Raw genomic sequence first — 19855 nt, 5'->3', positions numbered from 1 at the left:
GCTCATGGGTGCGGCGTGGCTGCTACGCTTGCACACCTTGCGTCACTCTTTGCTTGACTTTCCTATCATGGTGTGTGTATCCCATTTAGGGGGGCGGGGGGGGGGGGGGCTTTGTTTCAGCTCCTGGCTTTTGTTGACGGAGGCCAAGAGAGGATAGTCATTGGGTGGCGAGATAAGTAAGTATCTGGTTGTTTCCCTCCCCTCTCTTCCTCACTCCCTCTTCCATTCTCTCAGCTAAAGAAAAAGAGGTCATGAAGATTGACATTTTGGACTCTCCCTGGGCTTGACTTGTGTAAGAAAATTGATTAATGTGTATAAGCCCCCCCCCCCCCTGCTCTCTCTCTCTCTCTCTCTCTCTCTCTCTCTTTTCCTTCTTTGGCCCCCCTATCCCGGCAAGATAAGTTCAACCCCAGGCGGGGCCCCGGATCCGAGGATCTATCTGCCGTCGTTGGCGGGGGGCCGGGAGGCCGGATATCTTCCTTTGAGATGGGGGAAAGGGGGGCTTGGCCTTTTTCGAGTTAGTTATACTACTTTAGGTATATGCATGTGTGTAATACATGATTATGTACATGTCGGACAAGCAGCAAAGAGCCCTTCTTCCCGCCTGATATATGCCTGTGTATGCTCCAGCAAACTTTCTTTGCTTAAAGTCCCAAGAACACTGGTCTTTGTCTGTTTATCTGTTCCCTTCCTCTTCCACCAGATGAAGGGCATGGTCAGTTCTCTGCTAGATAAGGTTATATGCCTTTCAGAATCGAAGTCCAGATAGACATAAGTGTCCTTATGCCCGATCAGTGTCCTATTGCAAACACTTGCTTAATTCCTGCACCCTAGGGGTGGGGGTGGTGAGGGGGCAAAGCCAGGTTCATCACTTCACCATGTATGATAACTGCTTCCTTACTGGGCCAGGACAAGGAAGGTGAATAGATTGGATGAGTGACCTCAGGATGGGATGCAAGTATTGGCTAATGTCCTATCCTTGTGACTGGTCTCTTTACGCCGAGTCAGGGAGTGGCATGAAATCATCATTGATATATTATAGATACTTTGTAAAAGCCTGACTTGACAGTCACCCAGTCCAAAGGGGGCGAGGACAGTTGGTCCCAGGACACGTCCTGTCTTGCAAAGTGGCAACTTATCATGTTGCAATACATTTCTTATTAGTGACGCAAATTTGAGACATTCTTAGACAAGGTCCTATTCAGCCTCGACCACAAAGGGCGAGTCCGGCTTGGGACTTCATGCAGTTGACCTGACACTGACTTATGACTCCGTGAACTGCTCCTCTAGCTGAGGGCTGTTTATGCCAAATGGTGCGCAGAGCATTACTAGAATTATCCGCTACCAATCTGTGCTCTCTCGTGCCTTCAATCCAGCCCTGACCCAACCTTTCCATCACTTCTCGTTCCCTTTCATCGCCAAGCCCTTGAGAAAGGGTAGGTGAGCCAGAGGCGGGATATACCCCCTCTTTGATTGATCACCTGTGCCTGGCCCTCAGATCGTACATATTTGTGCCATCATATCTCAGGCACATATCGCAGTCGCCAAGACCGGAGACTTGATGCACAAGGGCTCTTTGAAATATCTTGGGCCACATGCAAAACTTCCTCTGGTCCAAGCCGCCATGACCATAGAGCCAAGAGCGTATTCTTATCAGGAATTTTCGAGCCATGTAATCGTGCCGGACGGCCGATGACGCTGCTCTGAAAAGTCGTCAAGTGTAGACCTAGTATATGGCGGGCTTGAGCTGTCGTGTTGTCAAACTTGTTTTGTTTGTCTAGCTCGGTGTGAGAGGTTCTGTCCACTGAAATGTTTCACTGATAACAATCCAGGTGCTGTGGTTTCGCGGCTCAGACCACCTTCTCGAAAGTTTTCTGGATCGGTTTCGCGGCCTAGGATTTTGCGCACCGTCAATATGAAAACTGCCTATGGCGCCGTCAAGCCCCCACACTCCGGGGGGGGGGGGGGGGGTTCACTCACATCGATAAACTTCTCCAGGTCATTGTCCAAGTTGGCTAGATCTTCTCTGCGCTTCTTGTTCTCGGCGATGAGCTTCTGCTTCCTCTTGAGCAGCTCCTGACGCTGCTGCTCGAGGGCCTCCCGCTCGGCACGCTCGTCCTCGATGCGAGCAACCATCAGGGTGTTCTCATCGTTTTTGTCTGCATGCTCAGGATGCTTGGCAAGGAAGTCCTCGATGGGGATGAGGGGGAGCTTTTGGTACTCGTGGCTGACCCGTTTCTGTCGCGTCAGCGCCATCTTATTCTTGTATCCCGGGGACCGTCCTGTCACGTCACGAGTGCGACAACAAGACCAACGTACTCATAGCTCTCACAGGCGGCGATCTCCCCCTGGAGGTGCGCCTGCTCGTAATACAGGTTCTGCAGCTGCAGGTGCAGCACGTCCACCTCCTGTCTGGCCTCGGCGGTCTGGGTTTTTGTGTCGCGGGCGCCCATATACGCGGTGCGGTGTAGGCCGCGCAGGTAGGACAGGTTCGTGGTCAGCAACTTCTGCTCCTTGGACAGCTCGATCTGGCGCTCCGTGGTCAGGGGTGGGGCGCCGGGGCTGGAGGCGGCGGCGAGTTTGTCGGCGAGGTTGAGCGCCTGCTCGCGAGCGTTCTGGGAGGTCTGCAGGAAGGACCGCAGGGCTGGGTCGGTGACTATTGCGTCGATGGTCATCTTGATTCGTTTGAATGGTGTTTCCTTTCCTGGGAAATAGTAGCTTTGTGTTTATCTGCGTCCGTGCGTGCGTTCGTCACTGAGGGAGAGCGCTTTGCGTGGGAAAGATGATTTGGTGGTAGTGCGCCTTCTTCGCTTTCTGAGGTAAAGATGTCGGCGGCTGGCAGCGCAATCTGCAGGTCATTCAAGAAGGATCCAGGGACCCCTGTAACCCGTCCCGGGACCCCACCAGTATGGCCTAAAACGGAAGGACCCCTTCTATTGTCGTAAACCGCCCAAGTCAAGCCAAGTTCTTCTGCTGACTCCAGCACTGTTGCATTACTTGCCATGGAAGAGCATTTGTTGTTTAAAATGTTCTTGACAAATACGCTAGACTGGAATCGGGCAAGGCAGTCTGTGAAGATCTACGTATAGCACGATGAGTAGCTCGGCCGGAAACGAATGCCGTGGCACCAATGCTTGGTTCATTCATCTTCAGCCGTTGCTCAGCATGCCCAAGCGTGCCGAAATAGTCTCACATTTGCGCCATACGAAGAAGACCCGTCTCAAGGATAGACCTACCAAGTTATCAGCGATGACGACGAGAGCATGAAGAATTAGCTTGTCGTCGGCTGGGCCTCTTCCGCGTCTATTTAGAGGGGCGAAAGCCCGAGGGGCCTCCTACGGAAGCATGCCCTGCATACATGTCCATTAGGTCCCCACTGCCAGATGGGGTTTTCATTTGATCTTCGTTGCCGACTTCGTCGACATGCGTAAAGGCAGCACCACATTGATCTTCACTCTGGTCTGGGATCATGAAGTAAATAAATGAAAGAGAAGAAAAAAAGTAATCAGCTGGGTCTGGCTTGCACAGCAGCGGTAGTCGGTTACGTATTCGGGTTCAAGGCGCCCAACTACTCTAGAGGTACTAAAAAGGGATAGAGTTTGAGAAAGACGAGTTGCAAAAGAATGTAAATGGATGAGACGATAGGCAGAGTAGAGTGTAGTGAACAAGAGTTATTTTGTAATGTGTTATCATCATCATTATTGTATTAATTAAGAAATGTGAGAAATGAAAGGAAGTCAAGGTTACGACCAGTGGGGGTCTTTTGAACCCCTCAACAAACTTTCCAGAGGACCACTGTGCCTACAACGTTGAGGACCGAACCTCGGGAGGACCAGGCGCTGGGGACCCTAAAAAAAAACAGCCCCCCGCACATCCGGAGTAGCGCTGATTGCGGCGCTCTCATTTCCCTCCTCATCCTCCTCCCAGACAATGGGAGAAATGTCCTTTCAACATAGTTTGACCGAAAGGAGTTGAAAAGACTCACTCATATGATAATTCTTATCAGACAAGGCGACGTTGTCAGTGTGTGAAACGGCCAATTGATCGCTCTTCTCTCCAAGGCAGCACCGTGGTGACAGGACTACAACACATGTGAAGACGAGTTGCATTCTACAAGACGTCACCTCCTTCGGCCGTGTGCGTGCCTTGGGGTGTGAGAAACGCTGAGCTGAGCCGACACACACGCCCACGATTCTTTCTCATCCTTTTCTTCTTCTTCCTTTCTTTCTCCCATCGTCATGGAGTCGACACTGAGCATGGCTTCATGCTCCTCGCCGTGTAGCCTACGGGCTAGCGACGAGACCGAGGAGGCACAGAGTTCCAGTACCGAGCCCAGGCCGGAGATCAGAAGGAGACGACACTCCAATTTCGCTCCCCAGAGGAGGAAATCTGTAGTGGCATCTTTTATGGAGGGGGAAGAGGCAGTCATGCTGAAGGTTAGTCAATCCTATATGTATATGTTTCAGGGTGTGCATGTCAAGTTGTACCCATGAGGAGCTCTCCCGTTGACAACCCCTTCTCCTGTCCCATTCCAGGTTGACCTCTTCCTCTGTGAGCTCGAGCGCCGCCTCGACCTCCTCGAGAGTTACTCCGACCTCCACTTCGACACCACCCTCGCCCGCGCCTACAACACCCTCCAGACGGTCCGATCACGGTGCTCACAGGTCTCCGAAGAGGTCCTGGGTGAGGGCCGCCGGCGCTTCCATGTCATGGTCGAGACCCTCGAGACGCGCTACCACGACGCTCTGGCGGCTGCCGACTCGACCGTTGACAAGGCCCGCGTGTCCATCGAGCTGCTGGACGGCATGCTCTCCGACTTTGAGGCCCGCGCCGCCAAGTTCCGCGAGCGCTCTCTGGCGGGCATGGCCGACGCCGCCGAGATCGTGCGCGCCGAGGGCAGGCAGGTCATCTCGTCGGCGCGAGAGGTCATGGAGGAGGGCATCCGCGGGGCGAAGCACGCCGCCGAGGGTCTCGAGGAGACGATCCAACGCGCCGTCCAGCGGGCGCGCGAGCACGGCCTCATTCGCTACGAGGACCTGCCTGTGCCCTGGCGTATCAACCCGCACATCCTCCGGGGGTATCGCTTCCGGGAGTCGTACACAGGGTGCATCCGATCTGCCTTTGCCGTGTCCAACGAGCTGGTCAACATCTGGTCGCACGCGCTGGGGCTTGTCCTCATCCTGGCCGTCGCCTTCTACTTTTACCCAACTTCCATCAACTTCCACCTCTCCACCGGCGCCGACGTCCTCATCGCCGCCATGTTCTTCTTCGCCGCCTGCCAGTGCCTGGTCTGCAGCACCATCTGGCACACCATGAACGCCATCACCGACGTCCACCTCATCTCCACCTTCGCCTGCGTCGACTACACGGGCATCTCCCTTCTCATTGCCGCCTCCATCATGACCACTGAGTACACCGCCTTCTACTGCGAGCCCGCCAGCCGCTGGACCTACATGACGGCCACCGCCATCCTGGGCATCGCCGGCGTCATCTTGCCTTGGAACCCCACCTTCAACCGCGCCGACATGGCCTGGGCCCGTGTGGCCTTCTTCATCGGGCTTGGTGCCACAGGCTTCCTCCCCATCCTGCAGCTGAGCTTCACCCGCGGCTCCCAGTTCGTCTGGGACTTCTACTCGCCAATCGCCAAGTCGCTGTTCGTCTACATCGCCGGCGCCTTTGTCTACGCCTCCAAGATCCCCGAGAGGTGGTGCCCAGGCATGTTCGACTACTTTGGCGGTAGCCACAACCTGTGGCACATCGCCGTGCTCGGCGGCATTCTCTTCCACTACACCGCCATGCAGGAGTTCTTCTCCTTGGCCTTTCTGCGGGCTGAGGGAGGATGTCCTGCATACTGAAAGGGAAATTGGCGGTAGGTATGGAAAAAGAAAATAGTATCTTTTTTTTTATTTTTTATTCTTATACATTTTATTGTTTTTTTTTTATAAAAAAAAAAAAACCAACCAAATAGACAACCAAATCATTTAGCATTGTCTATAGCGACGACCAGAGCGATTTTGCTCCGAGTCGAGAGGGGTATCATCTATCGTCTCAAATCATATGCATCCCATCCTGTTTCCCATATACACATACCGCGGGGTATATCCTGTCTGGCAGCAGCCAGTCAACCAACGCCCAAAACACCGCACCATGGAATCCAAAGACTCTATAAAGAAAAGAAGAAGAAATAGGAGGCAGTTCCGTCCGTCAATCTGGGGGGAGGCTATACACATCTCCACCTCCGCTTTTACACACGCAACGGGTTGGTTCTCTCTCTCTCTGCTCAGCACGACATCATAAAGACCGCGACCGCAGCGATCGCAGAGCCCATCCAGATGAGTCTCCAGCTTCCCCTGCTAGCATCCGACGACGCCTTGACGACGGCCGGTGGTGGTTGTGTGGTTGCACTCGCCGACCGCGGTGCCGTCGTTGCCATAGCCTCTCCGCTGGATCCTGTCACGGTGCTGCTGCTGCTCGTCGTCGTCATCGCCGTCTGGTCCCTCGCTGTGCTGATCTGAAAGCGGATCGTCAAGGGCGCACTTGTTTCTGTATATGGCGCACTGTCTGTCGCATATAATATCGAGAGTGTCTCATTATGCTATATTGTGGAAAATGTCAGTAAAAGGGAAGAAAGAAGCAAGGAAAAGAAAAAGAAAGTCAAAGAAAGAAATGTCCTTTCTTAAGGGCGCATGTAATGGGAAAGAGAATGAGGGGGGGGGGGGCCGTACCTCGAATGCCTGCTCAGCAAGCGGCGGGCTGGGTCGATAAGCGATCGGATCGTCTACCCTCGGCACCTTGCTCAAGAGCAATGCGGACTCGCGGTTGTACCAGGTGAGCGACGAGAGCTCCTTGGAGAAGGTTTGCCCGTAGCCCGGTGGTGCATGATGGGCGCGCTTTGCTGCTATGGGGACCAGGACGATGCCGAAGATGACGAGGATGATGGTCTCGCGCAGGCACGACGTGGGTATCATGTTGATGGTGTGTGATGAATTTCCTTTGTGGGACCAAACCGCCTCTCCCAATAAAAGAAATGTTCGTTCGCTGGGGCGAGAGTTTATGCAAAGGGTTGAGGGGGGCGGATTCCTTTTTCGAGGCCTCCGCGCCTGTGGAGAATTCGTATGGTTGAGGGGGCGGAGCGCGTGCGGTCTGGTCTCCTCGGCTGTTGATGGTGAAGAAGAAGAAGAAAATGGATAGAAGCCTAGAAGCTTATTATAGCGTGTGTGGTGGCGGTTGACGATGCGTCTGCGTCTCGTGGCAGTGGAGGGTCGTCCGTAAAAAAAATAAATGTACCACCAGGTATTGATAGTAGAGAGATATTAGAAATTAGACGAAGCGGATCAGACAGACGAGAGAAAAGGGCAGTCTTTTCTCTTTTTCTTCTCTCTGCTCTGCTCTTCTCTCTGTTTTCGGAAATAAAATCAAGAATTCGGTCGAAACGAGGCTATGACAAAACCCGTTCCGTGTTTGTATCTGTCTTGGCAGGTACGTGGAAAAAAGTTTCAAAGTTCGGTTGACGTCTCTGTTCTTTTTTCGTCTTTTCTTCTTGCTTTCCGGGTAAGTGGGGGGTGGGTATAGAAGGAGATGTACAGGCCTCTCGAGAGTGCGTCCGGGTAACGAATGAAACCTGGGACTCGGGACAGGTCTGATTATCTGATTTGAAGCCACACACACACACACACACACACACAAGCACACACGGGAAGAAGAGAAGTAAATCGAGCGAGACTTCAGAAGAAGAGAGAATGGTTTGAGATGGACGGGGCCCCGACCATAAAACAAGTCGTGGATCTGGCCGTGCTTATGGCCAAAGAATGATATCGGGCCACAGCCGCAAGTTTCCTAGTTGCTGTCTGTGTCTCTTTTCTGTCTGGTAACGGTCGCGGCTATGTGTGTCACTATGTAACCAAGGCCCTGTTTCCCCCCACCCCCTCTGGCTCTCTGTCTTTTTTTGCACTTGTCTGTCTGACTGTCTCTTGTCCATCCCGGAATCCATTCCAACCCCCACACCACCTATACCCACATCAACAACTGACAGTAGGGTACAAGCCGAACCAAAAACCTTACCTGGTTGCCAAAGGCCAAGGCAGGGAACCCAGTCTCCGCCTTGGAGGGGTTGGTTTGGGGAGAACTTCGAACGCCAGTCCCAGATCGGTGGATCCTCCGTCAATCCTGAGGTGTGCAGTGCAGCAAGGCCCTGTTGTTGGATGTGGTCAGACGAAAATCATCAGCTCTTGTTCCTCCTGCCCTGCACTCCTTCTTCCTCCTCCCTCGGTTCTCTTGCAAGTCACCACCAGAGGCTTACTATGGTATTAATGCAACTATGTTATATGGTAAATGTGCATGATTACACACGAGGTTTATCAGACACAGACGCACACACAACTAGTGACGCGACCTGGAGAGACGAAGCAGGTAGAAGAAAAAGAGAACAAGAAGGGGAAAAAGCTGGAATGCTGCATGTAAAATTCGCCGGATGCGACCCCGCGACGTCATACTTGTCCAGGGTTGGTTGTTTCTGGGTGGTGATTTATTGTCGCAGCCATCGCATGGTTACAGTGATGTCGAAATCGACTGTGCGGCAGATATGATGCGCGCAGGGGGAGCTTTCCTTGTCACAGCCATGGCGTTTCCGGCCCTGATTTGATGATTTTTTTGAGTGACTTTTTTTTTTTTTTTTTGTTACTCTTTCTCGTTCCTTGCCTCCTCTCACTAGAGTTCCCCAGATAACAAGGCTGAGCCTGGGGGGTGCGGATCCACATTGTCCCCTGGTGCCTGGCGGCGTGCCTTGCCACGCTTTCTGCTGCTGGCGCGCTGGGCGCTAGGTTCGAGGCTACTTGACTTAGTTGATCTGCCCAGGCTTTTGGGGGGGGGGGTTGAGGGGGGAGACCACTCTAAATTTGGGGTTAACGTGTGGGCGCGGGCGCTCCGCTCTAGCTTGATAGAAAATTTTCTGTAGCAGCGGTAGAAGAGCAGGGCTGAGGAGGGTGTAGGGGGAGAGGGGGAGAGAATGGATGAATGATTAACAAAGGAGGAAGCGGGGCGGCATCAGCAGGCGGAGGATGAGGAGGAACAGTCTGTGAAAATGCATCGCCTGCTGCTGCTCCTCCTCCGAGCCAAGCATTGTGTGACCCAAAAAAGGACGCGGCAGTTCTCCAGGCTGCACTGCCAGAGCTGCTCAGGCAGTGCAGTCACTGATCTGCAGTGAGGAGAAGATGGCGCTAGCAGCTACTATGTACCTAAACTAAGTACTTGCCCAAGCTTAAACCTTTTTCCCCAGCTCTGGGGAGAAGAAGAAAATAGAAGAGAAAAAGAAGGCAAACCACCCAACTTCTCAAGTACAAAACGCCCAGCAAATTGTACATATAACAGATGCAGCAGCAATGAAGTGAAAATTCTATACCTATAGGTCAGTCGGCACTGGCCCGTCAGGGATGTGTTCTAGTACAGGCACGCCGCGTTTCATCAAGGGTCGAGGGGGGACGGAGCGATGGCTTCTGCTGCAAGGTGCGTGCGCGTGCATGCAAATGCAAGCCACCTGCGGGTGAGCCTCATCTTCAGCAATTTTTAGAAGCCACCATCTCTTAGGACAATCCCCCCCCCCCCAATTTGTTGGATCTCCCAATGTTTGTCTGTCCATTTCTGTGACCGACAGCATTCAGCCTACCGTACATAGGAAGCAACTGAAGAATTTCGCCTAGGTTGTTGTTATTCTGCTAAACAGAACGCATTTCCTGTTTTGTTGCCATCAACGCACATCGCACATGTTATTATTTCATCCGAGACCCGATCAATGCTGCTACAATATCTATCATACAACAACAACGATACCAATGCATTAGGTTCCATAATAATGTCCGGCTTCACAATATCCATGCTTCTCCTTTCATCTATCGTTTCCAATGTCTGTCGCCCGACAATGCAGCATATCTGGAGTAACTTTTTTTCTTCTTTTCTTTTCGAGCGAAACACGCAAACTCCTCTCGATGATAATGCATATAGCGTCCCTTTGTTGGGCTGTGTTCCCTCTTTCAAGTCGTTCATGATTCGTCAATTAGTCGTAGTATTGTAATCGTACACGTCCTCTCGTTCTCATCAAACATATCTGCTACGTCAGCTCAGTTTCCAAAAGCCATCGCCCGGTGGTGGGCTCGGTCTCCGGTACACGCCACCAACTGTTTCTCGAAGATGTTTCAGCGACGGGCTGACGTAAGATGCTCCCACTTCTTTCCCCATCCACGTCTTGGTCTCCGTCGCGGACCGTGTCGTCGTCTCGACCCTCCGGGATGGTGGTTCCCCAAAATAGCCGCCGCCGAAAGCTGAAATCTGGTCACTCCTGGCCGTGCAGGCGTGCCACGTTGATTACGACGTCGTCCGTTACATTGCATGCGACACAATTTCAGAGTATACGTCGTCCGGTAGTTTCGCCAAGAGTGCCAGCGTCATGGCCTGGACCTTCTCTGCGTTCAAGGCTGGGAAGGTTCGAAGAAAGTGACTGGGGCTGGTGAGAGGGAAAAAGAGGAAAGAGGTTGTCAGCCCAGGTCATTCATCCAGGTCATAGTGGGGCTTATTTTCTTCTTCTCTCCTTCTGTTTCAATCAGCAAACTCACTTGGGGGAGGCCATGATTTCATCTCGGTGGATGACTAGCTGAGCGGCAATGCACACGATGTTCAGGTGAGGCCCATACGCGAACAGGAAGTCCCAGAGCCTCAGCACTTCTGGCAGGGGAGGGGTGCACGCCGACAGCGTCAGGACCGACGGGAACGCGTACAGTTCTGCCGAAAGACCTTTGGAGGTAAGGTACATGCTCAGCCTCGGGTCGACAATGCCCAAGACCTTGTCGACCAGCGCCAGACCCTTGTGTACACCGTCCATGGCACCGCGGATATAGCCCGGGCACTCCTTGGTCAACAGCTGGTAGAAGCCAACAAACGCCTCGGCCTCGCTGCGTGCCGCGTACAGGAAGGGGGCAGCCAGGACGTTCATACCCTGCACGTAGATGCCAGCCTCGGGGGCCAGGCTGCTCTCAGAACCTTCGGTGGTGAGTGTCAGCGCACGTGCGCGATGCTTCGCGGCGGGACTGGTCCCGTGGGACTGGATGCCCTGTGAGCCCCTGGTGGGAGTCTCTTGGCTGGCGGGGAGGGACTGACGACTGGTTGGAGGGTGAGGAGGTCTGGCATCATGGAGCTTCCAGGCGATGGCGTTCAAAAGGCGGATGAGAGAGGCTTCGCTCACCCGGCGGCGGAACAGAGGGTCGGTGGTCAGGGTGCGGAAGGTATCGTTGCGGATCTTGGAGTAGGCGGGTGAGGCGCCGCGATGGACAAACCCGAGGTAGTCGTCGGTGCTGAGTACGGGTGCGCCGAGCATGATCAACCAGACGTAGATGCGCAGGTTAGACTGGGAGAGAGAGAAAGGAGAGAGGGAGGGAGGAGATGCCCCTCCCCTCTCCAGTTGTGTCAGCAAGGCTGGTATTGTCTTGATTCCACAACTTGCCAAGGCCCGTCGCGTAGTCGTCTAGGTAGACCCGCAAAATAATGACCACAAAAGAGAGAGAGAGAGAGAGAGAGAGAGAGAGAGAGAGAATGAGAGTCACTCACCATGCCATCGCTGTCGCTCTTGATTTCCTGCTGCAGGATCTTCATCCGGGCACACTCGAGAGCGGTTTCCCAGTCGCCGTCTGGAGGACCGTCCCGGACGAGCTTCTCGAGTGGTATGTGATCGTAGGCAGTGCGGCCGCCGAGAGCCCCACTGTTGCGCAGGGCAATGGAGGACATGGCTGCTGCAGCAGCATCCAGCTGATGGGCGATTGGAGGATTGTCGACGAGTGTGCTGGCTCGCTTGCCACGGGTCGGTGATCTGTTGTTGTTGTTGAGGGGGGGAGGACCGCCGGTGGTGCTCACATTCCTCCGTCGAGGGGAGAGGTTGCGGCGCGGGGGCAGTTGATGTGGCTGGTGATGGTGATGTTGCTGGTGGAGGCGTTGCTGGGCAATCAGGGAGGGTGGGTTCGCTATCGAGACCCTGAGGCTCGCAGCAGATCCGTGGCCCAGATTGTGAGCAGATGCCAGTTTGCGCAGGGTTCGCTGAGGACTTGCCCTGCCAGGACCAGTGCCAGTGCCAGCGCCAGGACCAGTGCCGCCACCAGCAGTAGTAGCAGCAGGTACTGGTGAGGATGGGGGGTGGAGCACTGATGGGGACTGGGTGGTTGGTGCAGATGGAGCCGACGAGGTTGTCGGCGGAGGAAGCCTGGGGATTGGCTCTCTGAGGGGACTCGGCATCTTCGAGAAGACGGTGGTGCGCTGCACGGTGCCAGTGCAGTGTAGTACAGTAACCACCTGGTACGTGCGTGCGTAGGTGCGTGCGTGCTTGCACACGTGCAGGCTGTCTGTATAGATTGCAGACGACGAAGTATTCTTCTCCTTCTGTCTTTTTTCTTCCCCTTCCCTTCTTTTCCTTCTTCCTTCTCCTTTTCCCCCTCTCTTATCGATTCTGTCGTGGGCCTTGCAGGAAGCTCTCGCCGATGTGGTGGGTTGTGATTGTAGAGGCCTGCTCAGGCAGTAAGTAGGAGGTTGTTACGAGGTTGCAGCTGCTGCTGCTGCTGCTGGGGCTGCTGCAGAGGCTGCAGGGCGATTTGCCAGGGGGTTGGAGCCACACCCACTCAGAGCATGAGTCCTCGATTCCACAAACAAAGGACAGGGGCTCGTTCTCTCTCCTTTCTTTTTCCCTCTGTATAGACAGGTCGAGCCAGGTTACATACAATTTTCATCCACAATTGACAGAGCTCACGACAAGACACATTGATGGATGAATGGATGGACTAAATTGAATCTCTAAGAGAAAGAGGGGAAGGATCAAGAAAGCTGAGGTCACAGGTCCGGAGACGCGAGGGGCTGGGAGCTGGCTGTTAGTGATGAAAGGTGGTTGGCTGGTTCGGTTGGCTAGGTTCCTCCTGCTTCAGCCCAACCGCGTTTGTGGACGCGTTTTGTCGAGCTTGGTTTTCCTTAGCCTCGCAGGCAGGCCGCTGTTTGATGTACAGTAGTCAACACTGCTATGTTTTTGTAAGAACATGGTGTGCATAGCAGTAAAAGTGCATGGATAATCTTCCTCTGAGACTCAACAACAGTAAGCTAACTCACTCCCTCCTCACTCACTCGCCCATCCACCTATCCCTCTCCTTTCTGTCCTCCTCTCTCAATCAATCTAATGTCTGAATCTATCTGCAACATTGAAGGAGGGAAAGAAGACAGAGAGAGAAAAAAGAGAGACGAAGGGGGTGGGGGCACCAAGCAATGGCTTCAACAACGTGCTTTGAGACATGCACCGTCTGACTGACGGATGCAGTTGAGAAACATCGCCGGATAAGAAGACAAGTTGACCGCAGTAGGAAACCTCCACCAGATTGCATTTCAACCTGCCTGGGAGGCCATCATAATCTCAACTTCTTGGCCTTGTCACCACCTTGCCACTTGCCTGCCAGCTCGTGTGTTCATGTTTGCATCCCATGTCTGCAGCATCGCCTCTCGCATTGGTACACACAATGATAGCAGCGTCTCAAGCACCCGCCATCTACATTGTTTCTGCTTATGTCAGCATCGCTACTGTCTGCATATTGTTCGGTGTAATACCAAAACTACGTGCGCGTACTGGCACTACTATGGACCCAAAGGAAGTTCTGGATCCCCCTTTCGAGGCGACACCCGTCGGTGACCTCACCCGGATCCACACTGCCTATTTCGATCTCCGAGGTTCAATGGGGTCAGTTCCGTCACAGACTGGATCGCATTCAACAGAGACGACGCGGTCGTGACGTTGGTGTTTGATTTCAGTGACAAATGAAGACCACAAAGACCACTAAGCACATGGAACAGGCCCCCGCCCCCCACGCAGCACAGTCTTGAATATGGAAAAGTAGAAGCTGATCATCAAACCAGAAAGAGGCCATTCTTTGCACTACGACATATCCCCACGATGCCATGCGCACCTGAGAGATACATTTCAGCTCGAGATACCATCGTGACCGCTAATAGGAATCTAGCCTCTTCCTCAGCCGCAAGAAAACATTCCAGGCGCCCGGCCATACCAAGATGGCGTCGCATGAATGGGGCTACTCTAGCGTTTCCTCGGAGGACGATGGTATCAACTGCAGGACGATCACATCATTTCCCGTGAAACCGCATGATTGGCTACTTTGCCCTCATCCCTGAAGCCGTCCCCCACAGGGCCCAGGGCTGCGGGTCTGCCGACTACTGAGGTATACTATAGTATTGCAAGACTTACAGCATCCCATAGCAGAAACGACATGTTCAGATTCTGTGTCAAGCTTGCGAGGATGGCTTTTTTTTTTTTTTTTTTTTTTTGGCCATCGTACCCAGGTCACCACCATGCCACTATGGGGGCAACGGGATGAAGGGGAAGAGTTGAGGCGCTCTCTAGCTCCTTGGCTTCCTCGTGGATACGCACGAAGCTGACTGGCAGTGTGGTCACTATTTCATACTACCAAACCTACTATTGTAGAGTAGACGACCAGAGAGTTCTCTGTCTGTCTGATGACCTGCACAGCGGTTGCCGACGGAATTCGCCCCCTCCTCCCTGGTGGTGGGAGGTGGCTTTATCAGAGTTCTCATCTCTCTGGGAGACCTTCCTCTTCCGGCCTTCTGCCTCTATGAGCCAAGCAGGAAAACCCAAAAGATAGGGTGGTCTCGGGTCTTTCCTCTCTGCTATGCAACCTCGAAACAAGTACCCAGTATCTCAGCCCTACCTGGGTCATACCCAGATCTCGAGGGGGAAAGTTTCGAAACAGCCGTCGAGCTGTTTCGGGCGTAGATATACATAGTACAACAAAATGAGCAAGTATGCGTTTTTTTTTTATTACCAAATGCAGGGAAGTTTGTCTCTGGATAATGGATATTCACTGCAACTTGTCGCGTCCCGACCCACCAAATCTCCTTACTGTAAGTGCCACGGCAGATCTGCCACTAAGTGCCCGCTGCGGTGCGGCTACCGGTGGCGGACTGACTGCGGCGAGAGTCGATCTGCCATGGGTGCGTACGCAATTCTCTATGAGGTGGATCGTTCTTCGCCGTGCTTTTCGGTATCCAATCGTCACCGTCTTTCGTCTTCCCCTGCCTGTTCCCCCCCAGAGTCCCTGTCGAGCCTTCCCACAAGCCTTTCTCAACGAGGCTTGTTTGGGCAAAGTGTGAATCACGCAATCGTAACCCATCGACTTTTTCTCCCAGGATGAGTAGCCCACTCCTTTCCTGGAGGAGCGTACTATGTACATCAGTCACTCCCAAACTAATAACCCATGCCTCCTTTTTTTTTTTTTTTCATCCCTCACGCTGGATATCGCTTAATGTCATTTATCGTCTGGGGCAAGGTTTATGTTGGCTTGTCTCTTTTCTACCTGCTGCCCCTCCCCCCCCCCGATCCCAATGATAATCTCTTTCGCCATCCACTCAATACCTTTTTGCCTTTTCTCCGCGAGTCTCGACTCTCGAGCCAAGTCCAGGACGAAGGACGAAGGATACAAGTTGGGATCCATCTCCGGGCAGTCGCCGCCGACTTTTTTTTTTTTTTTTTCCCCTTCAGCTCATCGGCCCTGCCTTCTTCCCCCTGGTGGACTAAAAAAAGACCCCACGCCACGCCACGATACCATTAGTACTATCCTACCGACTCAGCGTCAACTCTTTACTTACTAGCCTCACCAGTTCGGCCTGGATCTCTTGACTGAGACCTCTCAACCCAGCCCAACGTGCTCTTTTTCTTCTTATTTTTCTTCTTATTGGTCTATCCTATTCACCACAGACGGCTGCCAACCTTTTTTTTTTTTTTTCTTCTTCCCGCTCTTCCCTAGGCTCAGACCGAGGAGCTGAACTCTGGGCCATTGGACCTGGGCCTTATCTAGATGCAATTGCGCCATCATCCAACAATCCTCGCCATCTATTAGTTACACCCAAAGTGCTTCTGGACGCCTTCACCCGTCAGCCGGCCACCGCCACCCCCAAGGTGTGCAATTTACTTCTTAGTCCCGACCACCGATCGCACCTCTCCAGATTCAGCTGAACATCTGGTCCCAGCCGTGCGGTCCTCGAGGTTTAGCACGTGGCATTAGTATTCATCTTTAGCCTCTGTCGCCTGTTGTTGCGTGGATCCTGTGGCTTGCCCGGCGTCGAGGAACCTAAATCACAAGTCACGGACCCAGCACGGCGTATAGGGCTTGACTTTCACCGTGCCTGGCCCTTCTACGGCCCTACCTCCGCGGCCACCCTCCCCGGATTGGGCTCTTACGGCGTTTGAGACGGACCCTGCCTAAGCGAGATATATATCACGGCTGTCATCCGTTAGTCTACGGACCCTTTGTCCCACCTTCCTCCTCCTTCTTTCGTCTTGAAGGGTACCATCATCAAGCAGATATAGACCGGGCTCAGTCTTTGCTCTGCTATCTATTTCTTCTTACCTTAGCCCTCTCCTCCTTCGCACGGTGCGCCGGCCGTCAACAGCATGGCAACCACGCGCACCAAGATCGGCCATGGGCTGGCCAAGCTCTTCAACATCAAGCTCCAGGAGAATGAGCCCTATCTGGACGAGGTTTCGAGGGAAGAGCCCGAGTCCGGCACGGCGGTGTTCGTTGAACAGCCCGTGACCGTTTCTGAATACTTTCATGACATTTCGCCCACAGGCAAGGGCGTGGCAAACTATGTCAAGTCCTTGTTCCCCTTCCTGTCCTGGATTGGAAAATACAATTTTATCTGGCTCGCTGGTGATATGGTTGCTGGTGAGTTTCCTCTCGAGTCCGAGGGCTTTCGTGTATGTGCCACGCAAGGGTTACTCACCATAGAATTCCAATAGGTATCACGATCGGGGCTGTGGTTGTTCCCCAGGGTATGGGATATGCCAAACTTGCTGAGCTCCCCGTCGAGTTCGGACTGTACTCCTCCTTCATGGGCGTCTTGATCTATTGGTTCTTCGCGACCTCCAAGGATATCACTATCGGAGTAAGCATGCCCTCCCAGAGCGTTTTCCATTCCTTGTTCCTACACGCACACACACACAATACACACACAGACGATAGCTGACTGATCGCCACAGCCCGTCGCTGTCATGTCTCAACTCACGGGCAACATCGTTCTTGCGCTACAGGACCAGTTCCCGGACGTCGAGGCATACCAGATTGCATCTTGCTTGGCTATCCTGGCTGGCGCGATCGTATTTTTCATCGGCTTCATCCGCATTGGCTGGATTGTCGACATGATTCCCCTGGTCTCGCTCTCGGCCTACATGACAGGCTCGGCTATAAACATCTTGGTCGGTCAGGTGCCCACTCTGCTGGGCGAGACGTTCCCAAAGCCATGGACGACCCGCGACCCCACATACCGTGTGATGATCAACACACTCAAGTATCTTCCCACCGCCACGCTTGACTCTGCTATGGGTCTCACGGCCCTTGTCCTGCTGTATGCTATCCGGCATGCATGCCAGTGGCTGGCCAAGAAGAACCCCAAGCATCAGAAGCTACTGTTCTTCATCTCGACTCTGCGCACGGTCTTCGTTATCCTTCTGTACACTATGATCAGCTGGCTCGTCAACATGCACCACCGTTCGGATCCCAAGTTCAAGATTCTGGGAACCGTCCCGAGAGGTGAGTTCTCTTTCTCAATAGCCGGCCCCAGCTGGTTTTGTTTGTGGGAACATTCGCTAATTACTGTTATAATATAAATATAGGCTTCCAGAACGCCGGTGCTCCGCTCATGACCAAGTCTCTGGTCAGCGCCTTGGTTGAATACCTCCCATCGACAGTTATTGTCCTCTTGATCGAGCACATTGCCATTTCCAAGTCCTTCGGTCGAGTCAACAACTACACGATCAACCCGTCGCAGGAGATGGTGGCCATCGGTATTGCCAACCTTCTGGGACCCTTCCTGGGTGCATATCCTGCTACCGGTTCCTTTAGCCGCACAGCCATCAAGGCAAGGGCCGGCGTGCGGACACCTTTCGCCGGTGTTATCTCGGCCGTCGTGGTCCTGCTGGCCATCTACGCGCTGCCTGCCGTTTTCTTCTACATTCCATCGGCTTCTCTGTCCGCCGTCATTATCCACGCTGTCGGTGACTTAGTCACGCCTCCCGACACCGTCTACCAGTTCTGGCGCGTCTCGCCCTTCGAGGTCATCATCTTCTTCGCAGGTGTGCTCGTCACTGTCTTCAGCAGCATCGAGGACGGTATTTACACCACTATCTGCATATCAGCGGCCATGCTCCTGTACCGCATCCTCCGCAGCCGCGGTCGCTTCCTCGGGCGTGTCAAGGTCAACTCGGTCCAGGGCAGCTCAGTCCTCGGCAAGGACGCGGACCAGCGCCTTGGCGAGTACGGCACGTTCGGCAGCTCGAGCTCGAACCCCACCAGCCACATCGACCATCCTCTGTCGCGCAACGTCTACCTCCCCATCAACCACGGTGACGGCTCCAACCCAGCCATTGCCCTCTCGCAGCCTTACCCCGGTATCTTCATCTACCGCTTTTCCGAGGGTTTCAACTACCCCAATGCCAACCACACATTGGAATACATGGTGGAGTGCATCTTCGAGCAGACCCGCCGCACGAGCCTCAACTCGTATCCACGTCCCGGTGACCGTCCATGGAATGACCCAGGCCCGTCGAAGCGTGCCCTGAAGAAGGCTCTCCGGGGCGAGATCAACCTCAACGCGGGCCACGAGGACCTACCGACCGTGCAGGCAATTATCCTCGACTTCTCTGCCGTCAACTTTGTCGACGTGACCTCGGTGCAAGCCCTGATCGATGTCCGCAACCAGCTCGACCGGTACGCGGCTCCCGACTTTGTCGACTGGCACATCGCCTGCATCAACAACCGCTGGGCGAAACGGGCCCTCGTGGCTGCTGGCTTTGGCTATCCCAATGAGCGGCCCGACGGCCAGCACCACAGGTGGCAGAGCATCTTCAGCGTGGCTGAAATGGGCGGCGAGGACAGCCCCGCGGCGCAGGCCGAGGCCGAGCTCAACGAGAAGACCCTGCGCGAGCGTGAGCACCCGGGCAAGGTCGAGGAGGGCCTGCACAACCCGGACCACATCAACGTGGCCGAAACGGGGAGCGCGAGCGGCAGCTCGCAGGAGGACGAGATCAAGAAGACAGCGACAAGGGACCAGGGCTCGAGGCTCAGACAGCGCAGGGCGGTTGCCGTGCACAGCGCCAACAGGCCGCTCTTCCACGTGGATCTCACGAGCGCCCTGCAGAGCGCCATCGCCAACGTGGAGGCGAGGGCGTCGGCGGAGCCCAGGTCGACTGGCGAAGACGAGGACGCAAAGAATGTATAAATGATGTTCTTTGTTCGTCTCTGCGTTAATACCACGATGTTGAGGTGGAAGATGACCAAGAGTTCTACGATCTAATTGGAGGGGCAAAGGAGAAATACACACATACACGTTCACATTTATGTATTGTTGGATCTGATTAAGCAACTTGAACATAGACGGCATGAGAGCGCTGGTTGTGTGGCATGGTATAGCAGCGGATTGCATAGACGAGATGGCACGTTCGCCAGTCAGAGTCAGTAATCTCTGGCTGGATTCTACTTTTTTCTTCTATTATTGCCCCCTTCGGTTGGGATGTTCGAGGGTTTGTTGCCCCAGGATGTGGAGGGAACGGAGGAGGGATTTTTGGTACATCTTCATGATATCCCCTTGCCGCACTTTGGCTCTGTATGACTTTTCGAATATTACCTGTTGTTGTCGAACTTCGTCCCTCGTGAATTCTCTGTCCGCGCGGCCTTTGGTGCCTCTCGCTGCATTAGAACACTGATACCTGATATGATCTCCGAGAAGCATCTCGGCAGCGGAAGATTTGGCTGCTAGG

General features: G+C 53.8%; 5 protein-coding genes across 5 annotated transcripts; 2 read left to right on the top strand and 3 right to left on the bottom strand.

The window, feature by feature from the left end:
* Nucleotides 1-1142: 1142 nt before the first annotated feature.
* Nucleotides 1143-2468, bottom strand: M406DRAFT_355072 (uncharacterized protein). The gene is made up of 3 exons (XM_040923069.1): nt 2320-2468; nt 1981-2227; nt 1143-1892 (listed from the first exon to the last, which is right to left on the bottom strand). Exons 1-3 carry the CDS (start codon nt 2451-2453, stop codon nt 1851-1853), a joined length of 423 nt encoding a protein of 140 aa, XP_040779864.1. The 5' UTR covers nt 2454-2468; the 3' UTR covers nt 1143-1850.
* A 1502-nt stretch (nt 2469-3970) lies between these two features.
* Nucleotides 3971-5855, top strand: M406DRAFT_92217 (uncharacterized protein; the record flags this gene model as incomplete). The annotated part of the gene is made up of 2 exons (XM_040926219.1): nt 3971-4436; nt 4536-5855. The coding sequence occupies exons 1-2, from the start codon at nt 4239-4241 to the stop codon at nt 5853-5855; spliced, it is 1518 nt and encodes a 505-aa protein (XP_040779863.1). The 5' UTR covers nt 3971-4238.
* A 415-nt stretch (nt 5856-6270) lies between these two features.
* Nucleotides 6271-7407, bottom strand: M406DRAFT_355070 (uncharacterized protein). Its single transcript, XM_040923068.1, has 2 exons — nt 6726-7407; nt 6271-6595 (listed from the first exon to the last, which is right to left on the bottom strand). Exons 1-2 carry the CDS (start codon nt 6966-6968, stop codon nt 6281-6283), a joined length of 558 nt encoding a protein of 185 aa, XP_040779862.1. The 5' UTR covers nt 6969-7407; the 3' UTR covers nt 6271-6280.
* A 2547-nt stretch (nt 7408-9954) lies between these two features.
* M406DRAFT_273402 (TBC-domain-containing protein) lies at nt 9955-12228 on the bottom strand. Its single transcript, XM_040918185.1, has 3 exons — nt 11593-12228; nt 10605-11392; nt 9955-10495 (listed from the first exon to the last, which is right to left on the bottom strand). Exons 1-3 carry the CDS (start codon nt 11767-11769, stop codon nt 10372-10374), a joined length of 1089 nt encoding a protein of 362 aa, XP_040779861.1. The 5' UTR covers nt 11770-12228; the 3' UTR covers nt 9955-10371.
* Nucleotides 12229-16492: 4264 nt separating this feature from the next.
* On the top strand, nt 16493-19317 carry M406DRAFT_327312 (putative sulfate transporter; the record flags this gene model as incomplete). The annotated part of the gene is made up of 4 exons (XM_040920191.1): nt 16493-16766; nt 16841-16986; nt 17081-17630; nt 17714-19317. The coding sequence occupies 4 exons, from the start codon at nt 16493-16495 to the stop codon at nt 19315-19317; spliced, it is 2574 nt and encodes an 857-aa protein (XP_040779860.1).
* Nucleotides 19318-19855: the final 538 nt, after the last annotated feature.

The sequence above is a fragment of the Cryphonectria parasitica genome, assembly GCF_011745365.1.
Source record: "Cryphonectria parasitica EP155 unplaced genomic scaffold M406scaffold_2, whole genome shotgun sequence".
NCBI classification, from domain to species: Eukaryota; Fungi; Ascomycota; class Sordariomycetes; order Diaporthales; family Cryphonectriaceae; genus Cryphonectria; species Cryphonectria parasitica.
The sequence above is the reverse complement of the archived record's forward strand: the minus strand, read 5'-3'. Positions and strand labels throughout refer to the sequence as shown.

What these genes read in the sequence shown, in the direction of transcription:
- M406DRAFT_355072 (XM_040923069.1), bottom strand. Translation starts at nt 2,453, where the DNA reads ATGGGCGCCCGCGACACAAAAACCCAGACCGCCGAGGCCAGACAGGAG. An exon ending in GCCGCCTGTGAGAGCTATGA is followed by an intron (nt 2,228 to 2,319) that starts GTACGTTGGTCT and finishes GAAACGGGTCAG; the next exon opens with CCACGAGTACCAAAAGCTCC. An exon ending in ACCTGGAGAAGTTTATCGAT is followed by an intron (nt 1,893 to 1,980) that starts GTGAGTGAACCC and finishes GCAAAATCCTAG; the next exon opens with GCCGCGAAACCGATCCAGAA.
- M406DRAFT_355070 (XM_040923068.1), bottom strand. Translation starts at nt 6,968, where the DNA reads ATGATACCCACGTCGTGCCTGCGCGAGACCATCATCCTCGTCATCTTC. An exon ending in TTGCTGAGCAGGCATTCGAG is followed by an intron (nt 6,596 to 6,725) that starts GTACGGCCCCCC and finishes TCCACAATATAG; the next exon opens with CATAATGAGACACTCTCGAT.
- M406DRAFT_273402 (XM_040918185.1), bottom strand. Translation starts at nt 11,769, where the DNA reads ATGTCCTCCATTGCCCTGCGCAACAGTGGGGCTCTCGGCGGCCGCACT. An exon ending in AGAGCGACAGCGATGGCATG is followed by an intron (nt 11,393 to 11,592) that starts GTGAGTGACTCT and finishes TCTCTCTCCCAG; the next exon opens with TCTAACCTGCGCATCTACGT. An exon ending in GAAATCATGGCCTCCCCCAA is followed by an intron (nt 10,496 to 10,604) that starts GTGAGTTTGCTG and finishes CCCTCTCACCAG; the next exon opens with CCCCAGTCACTTTCTTCGAA.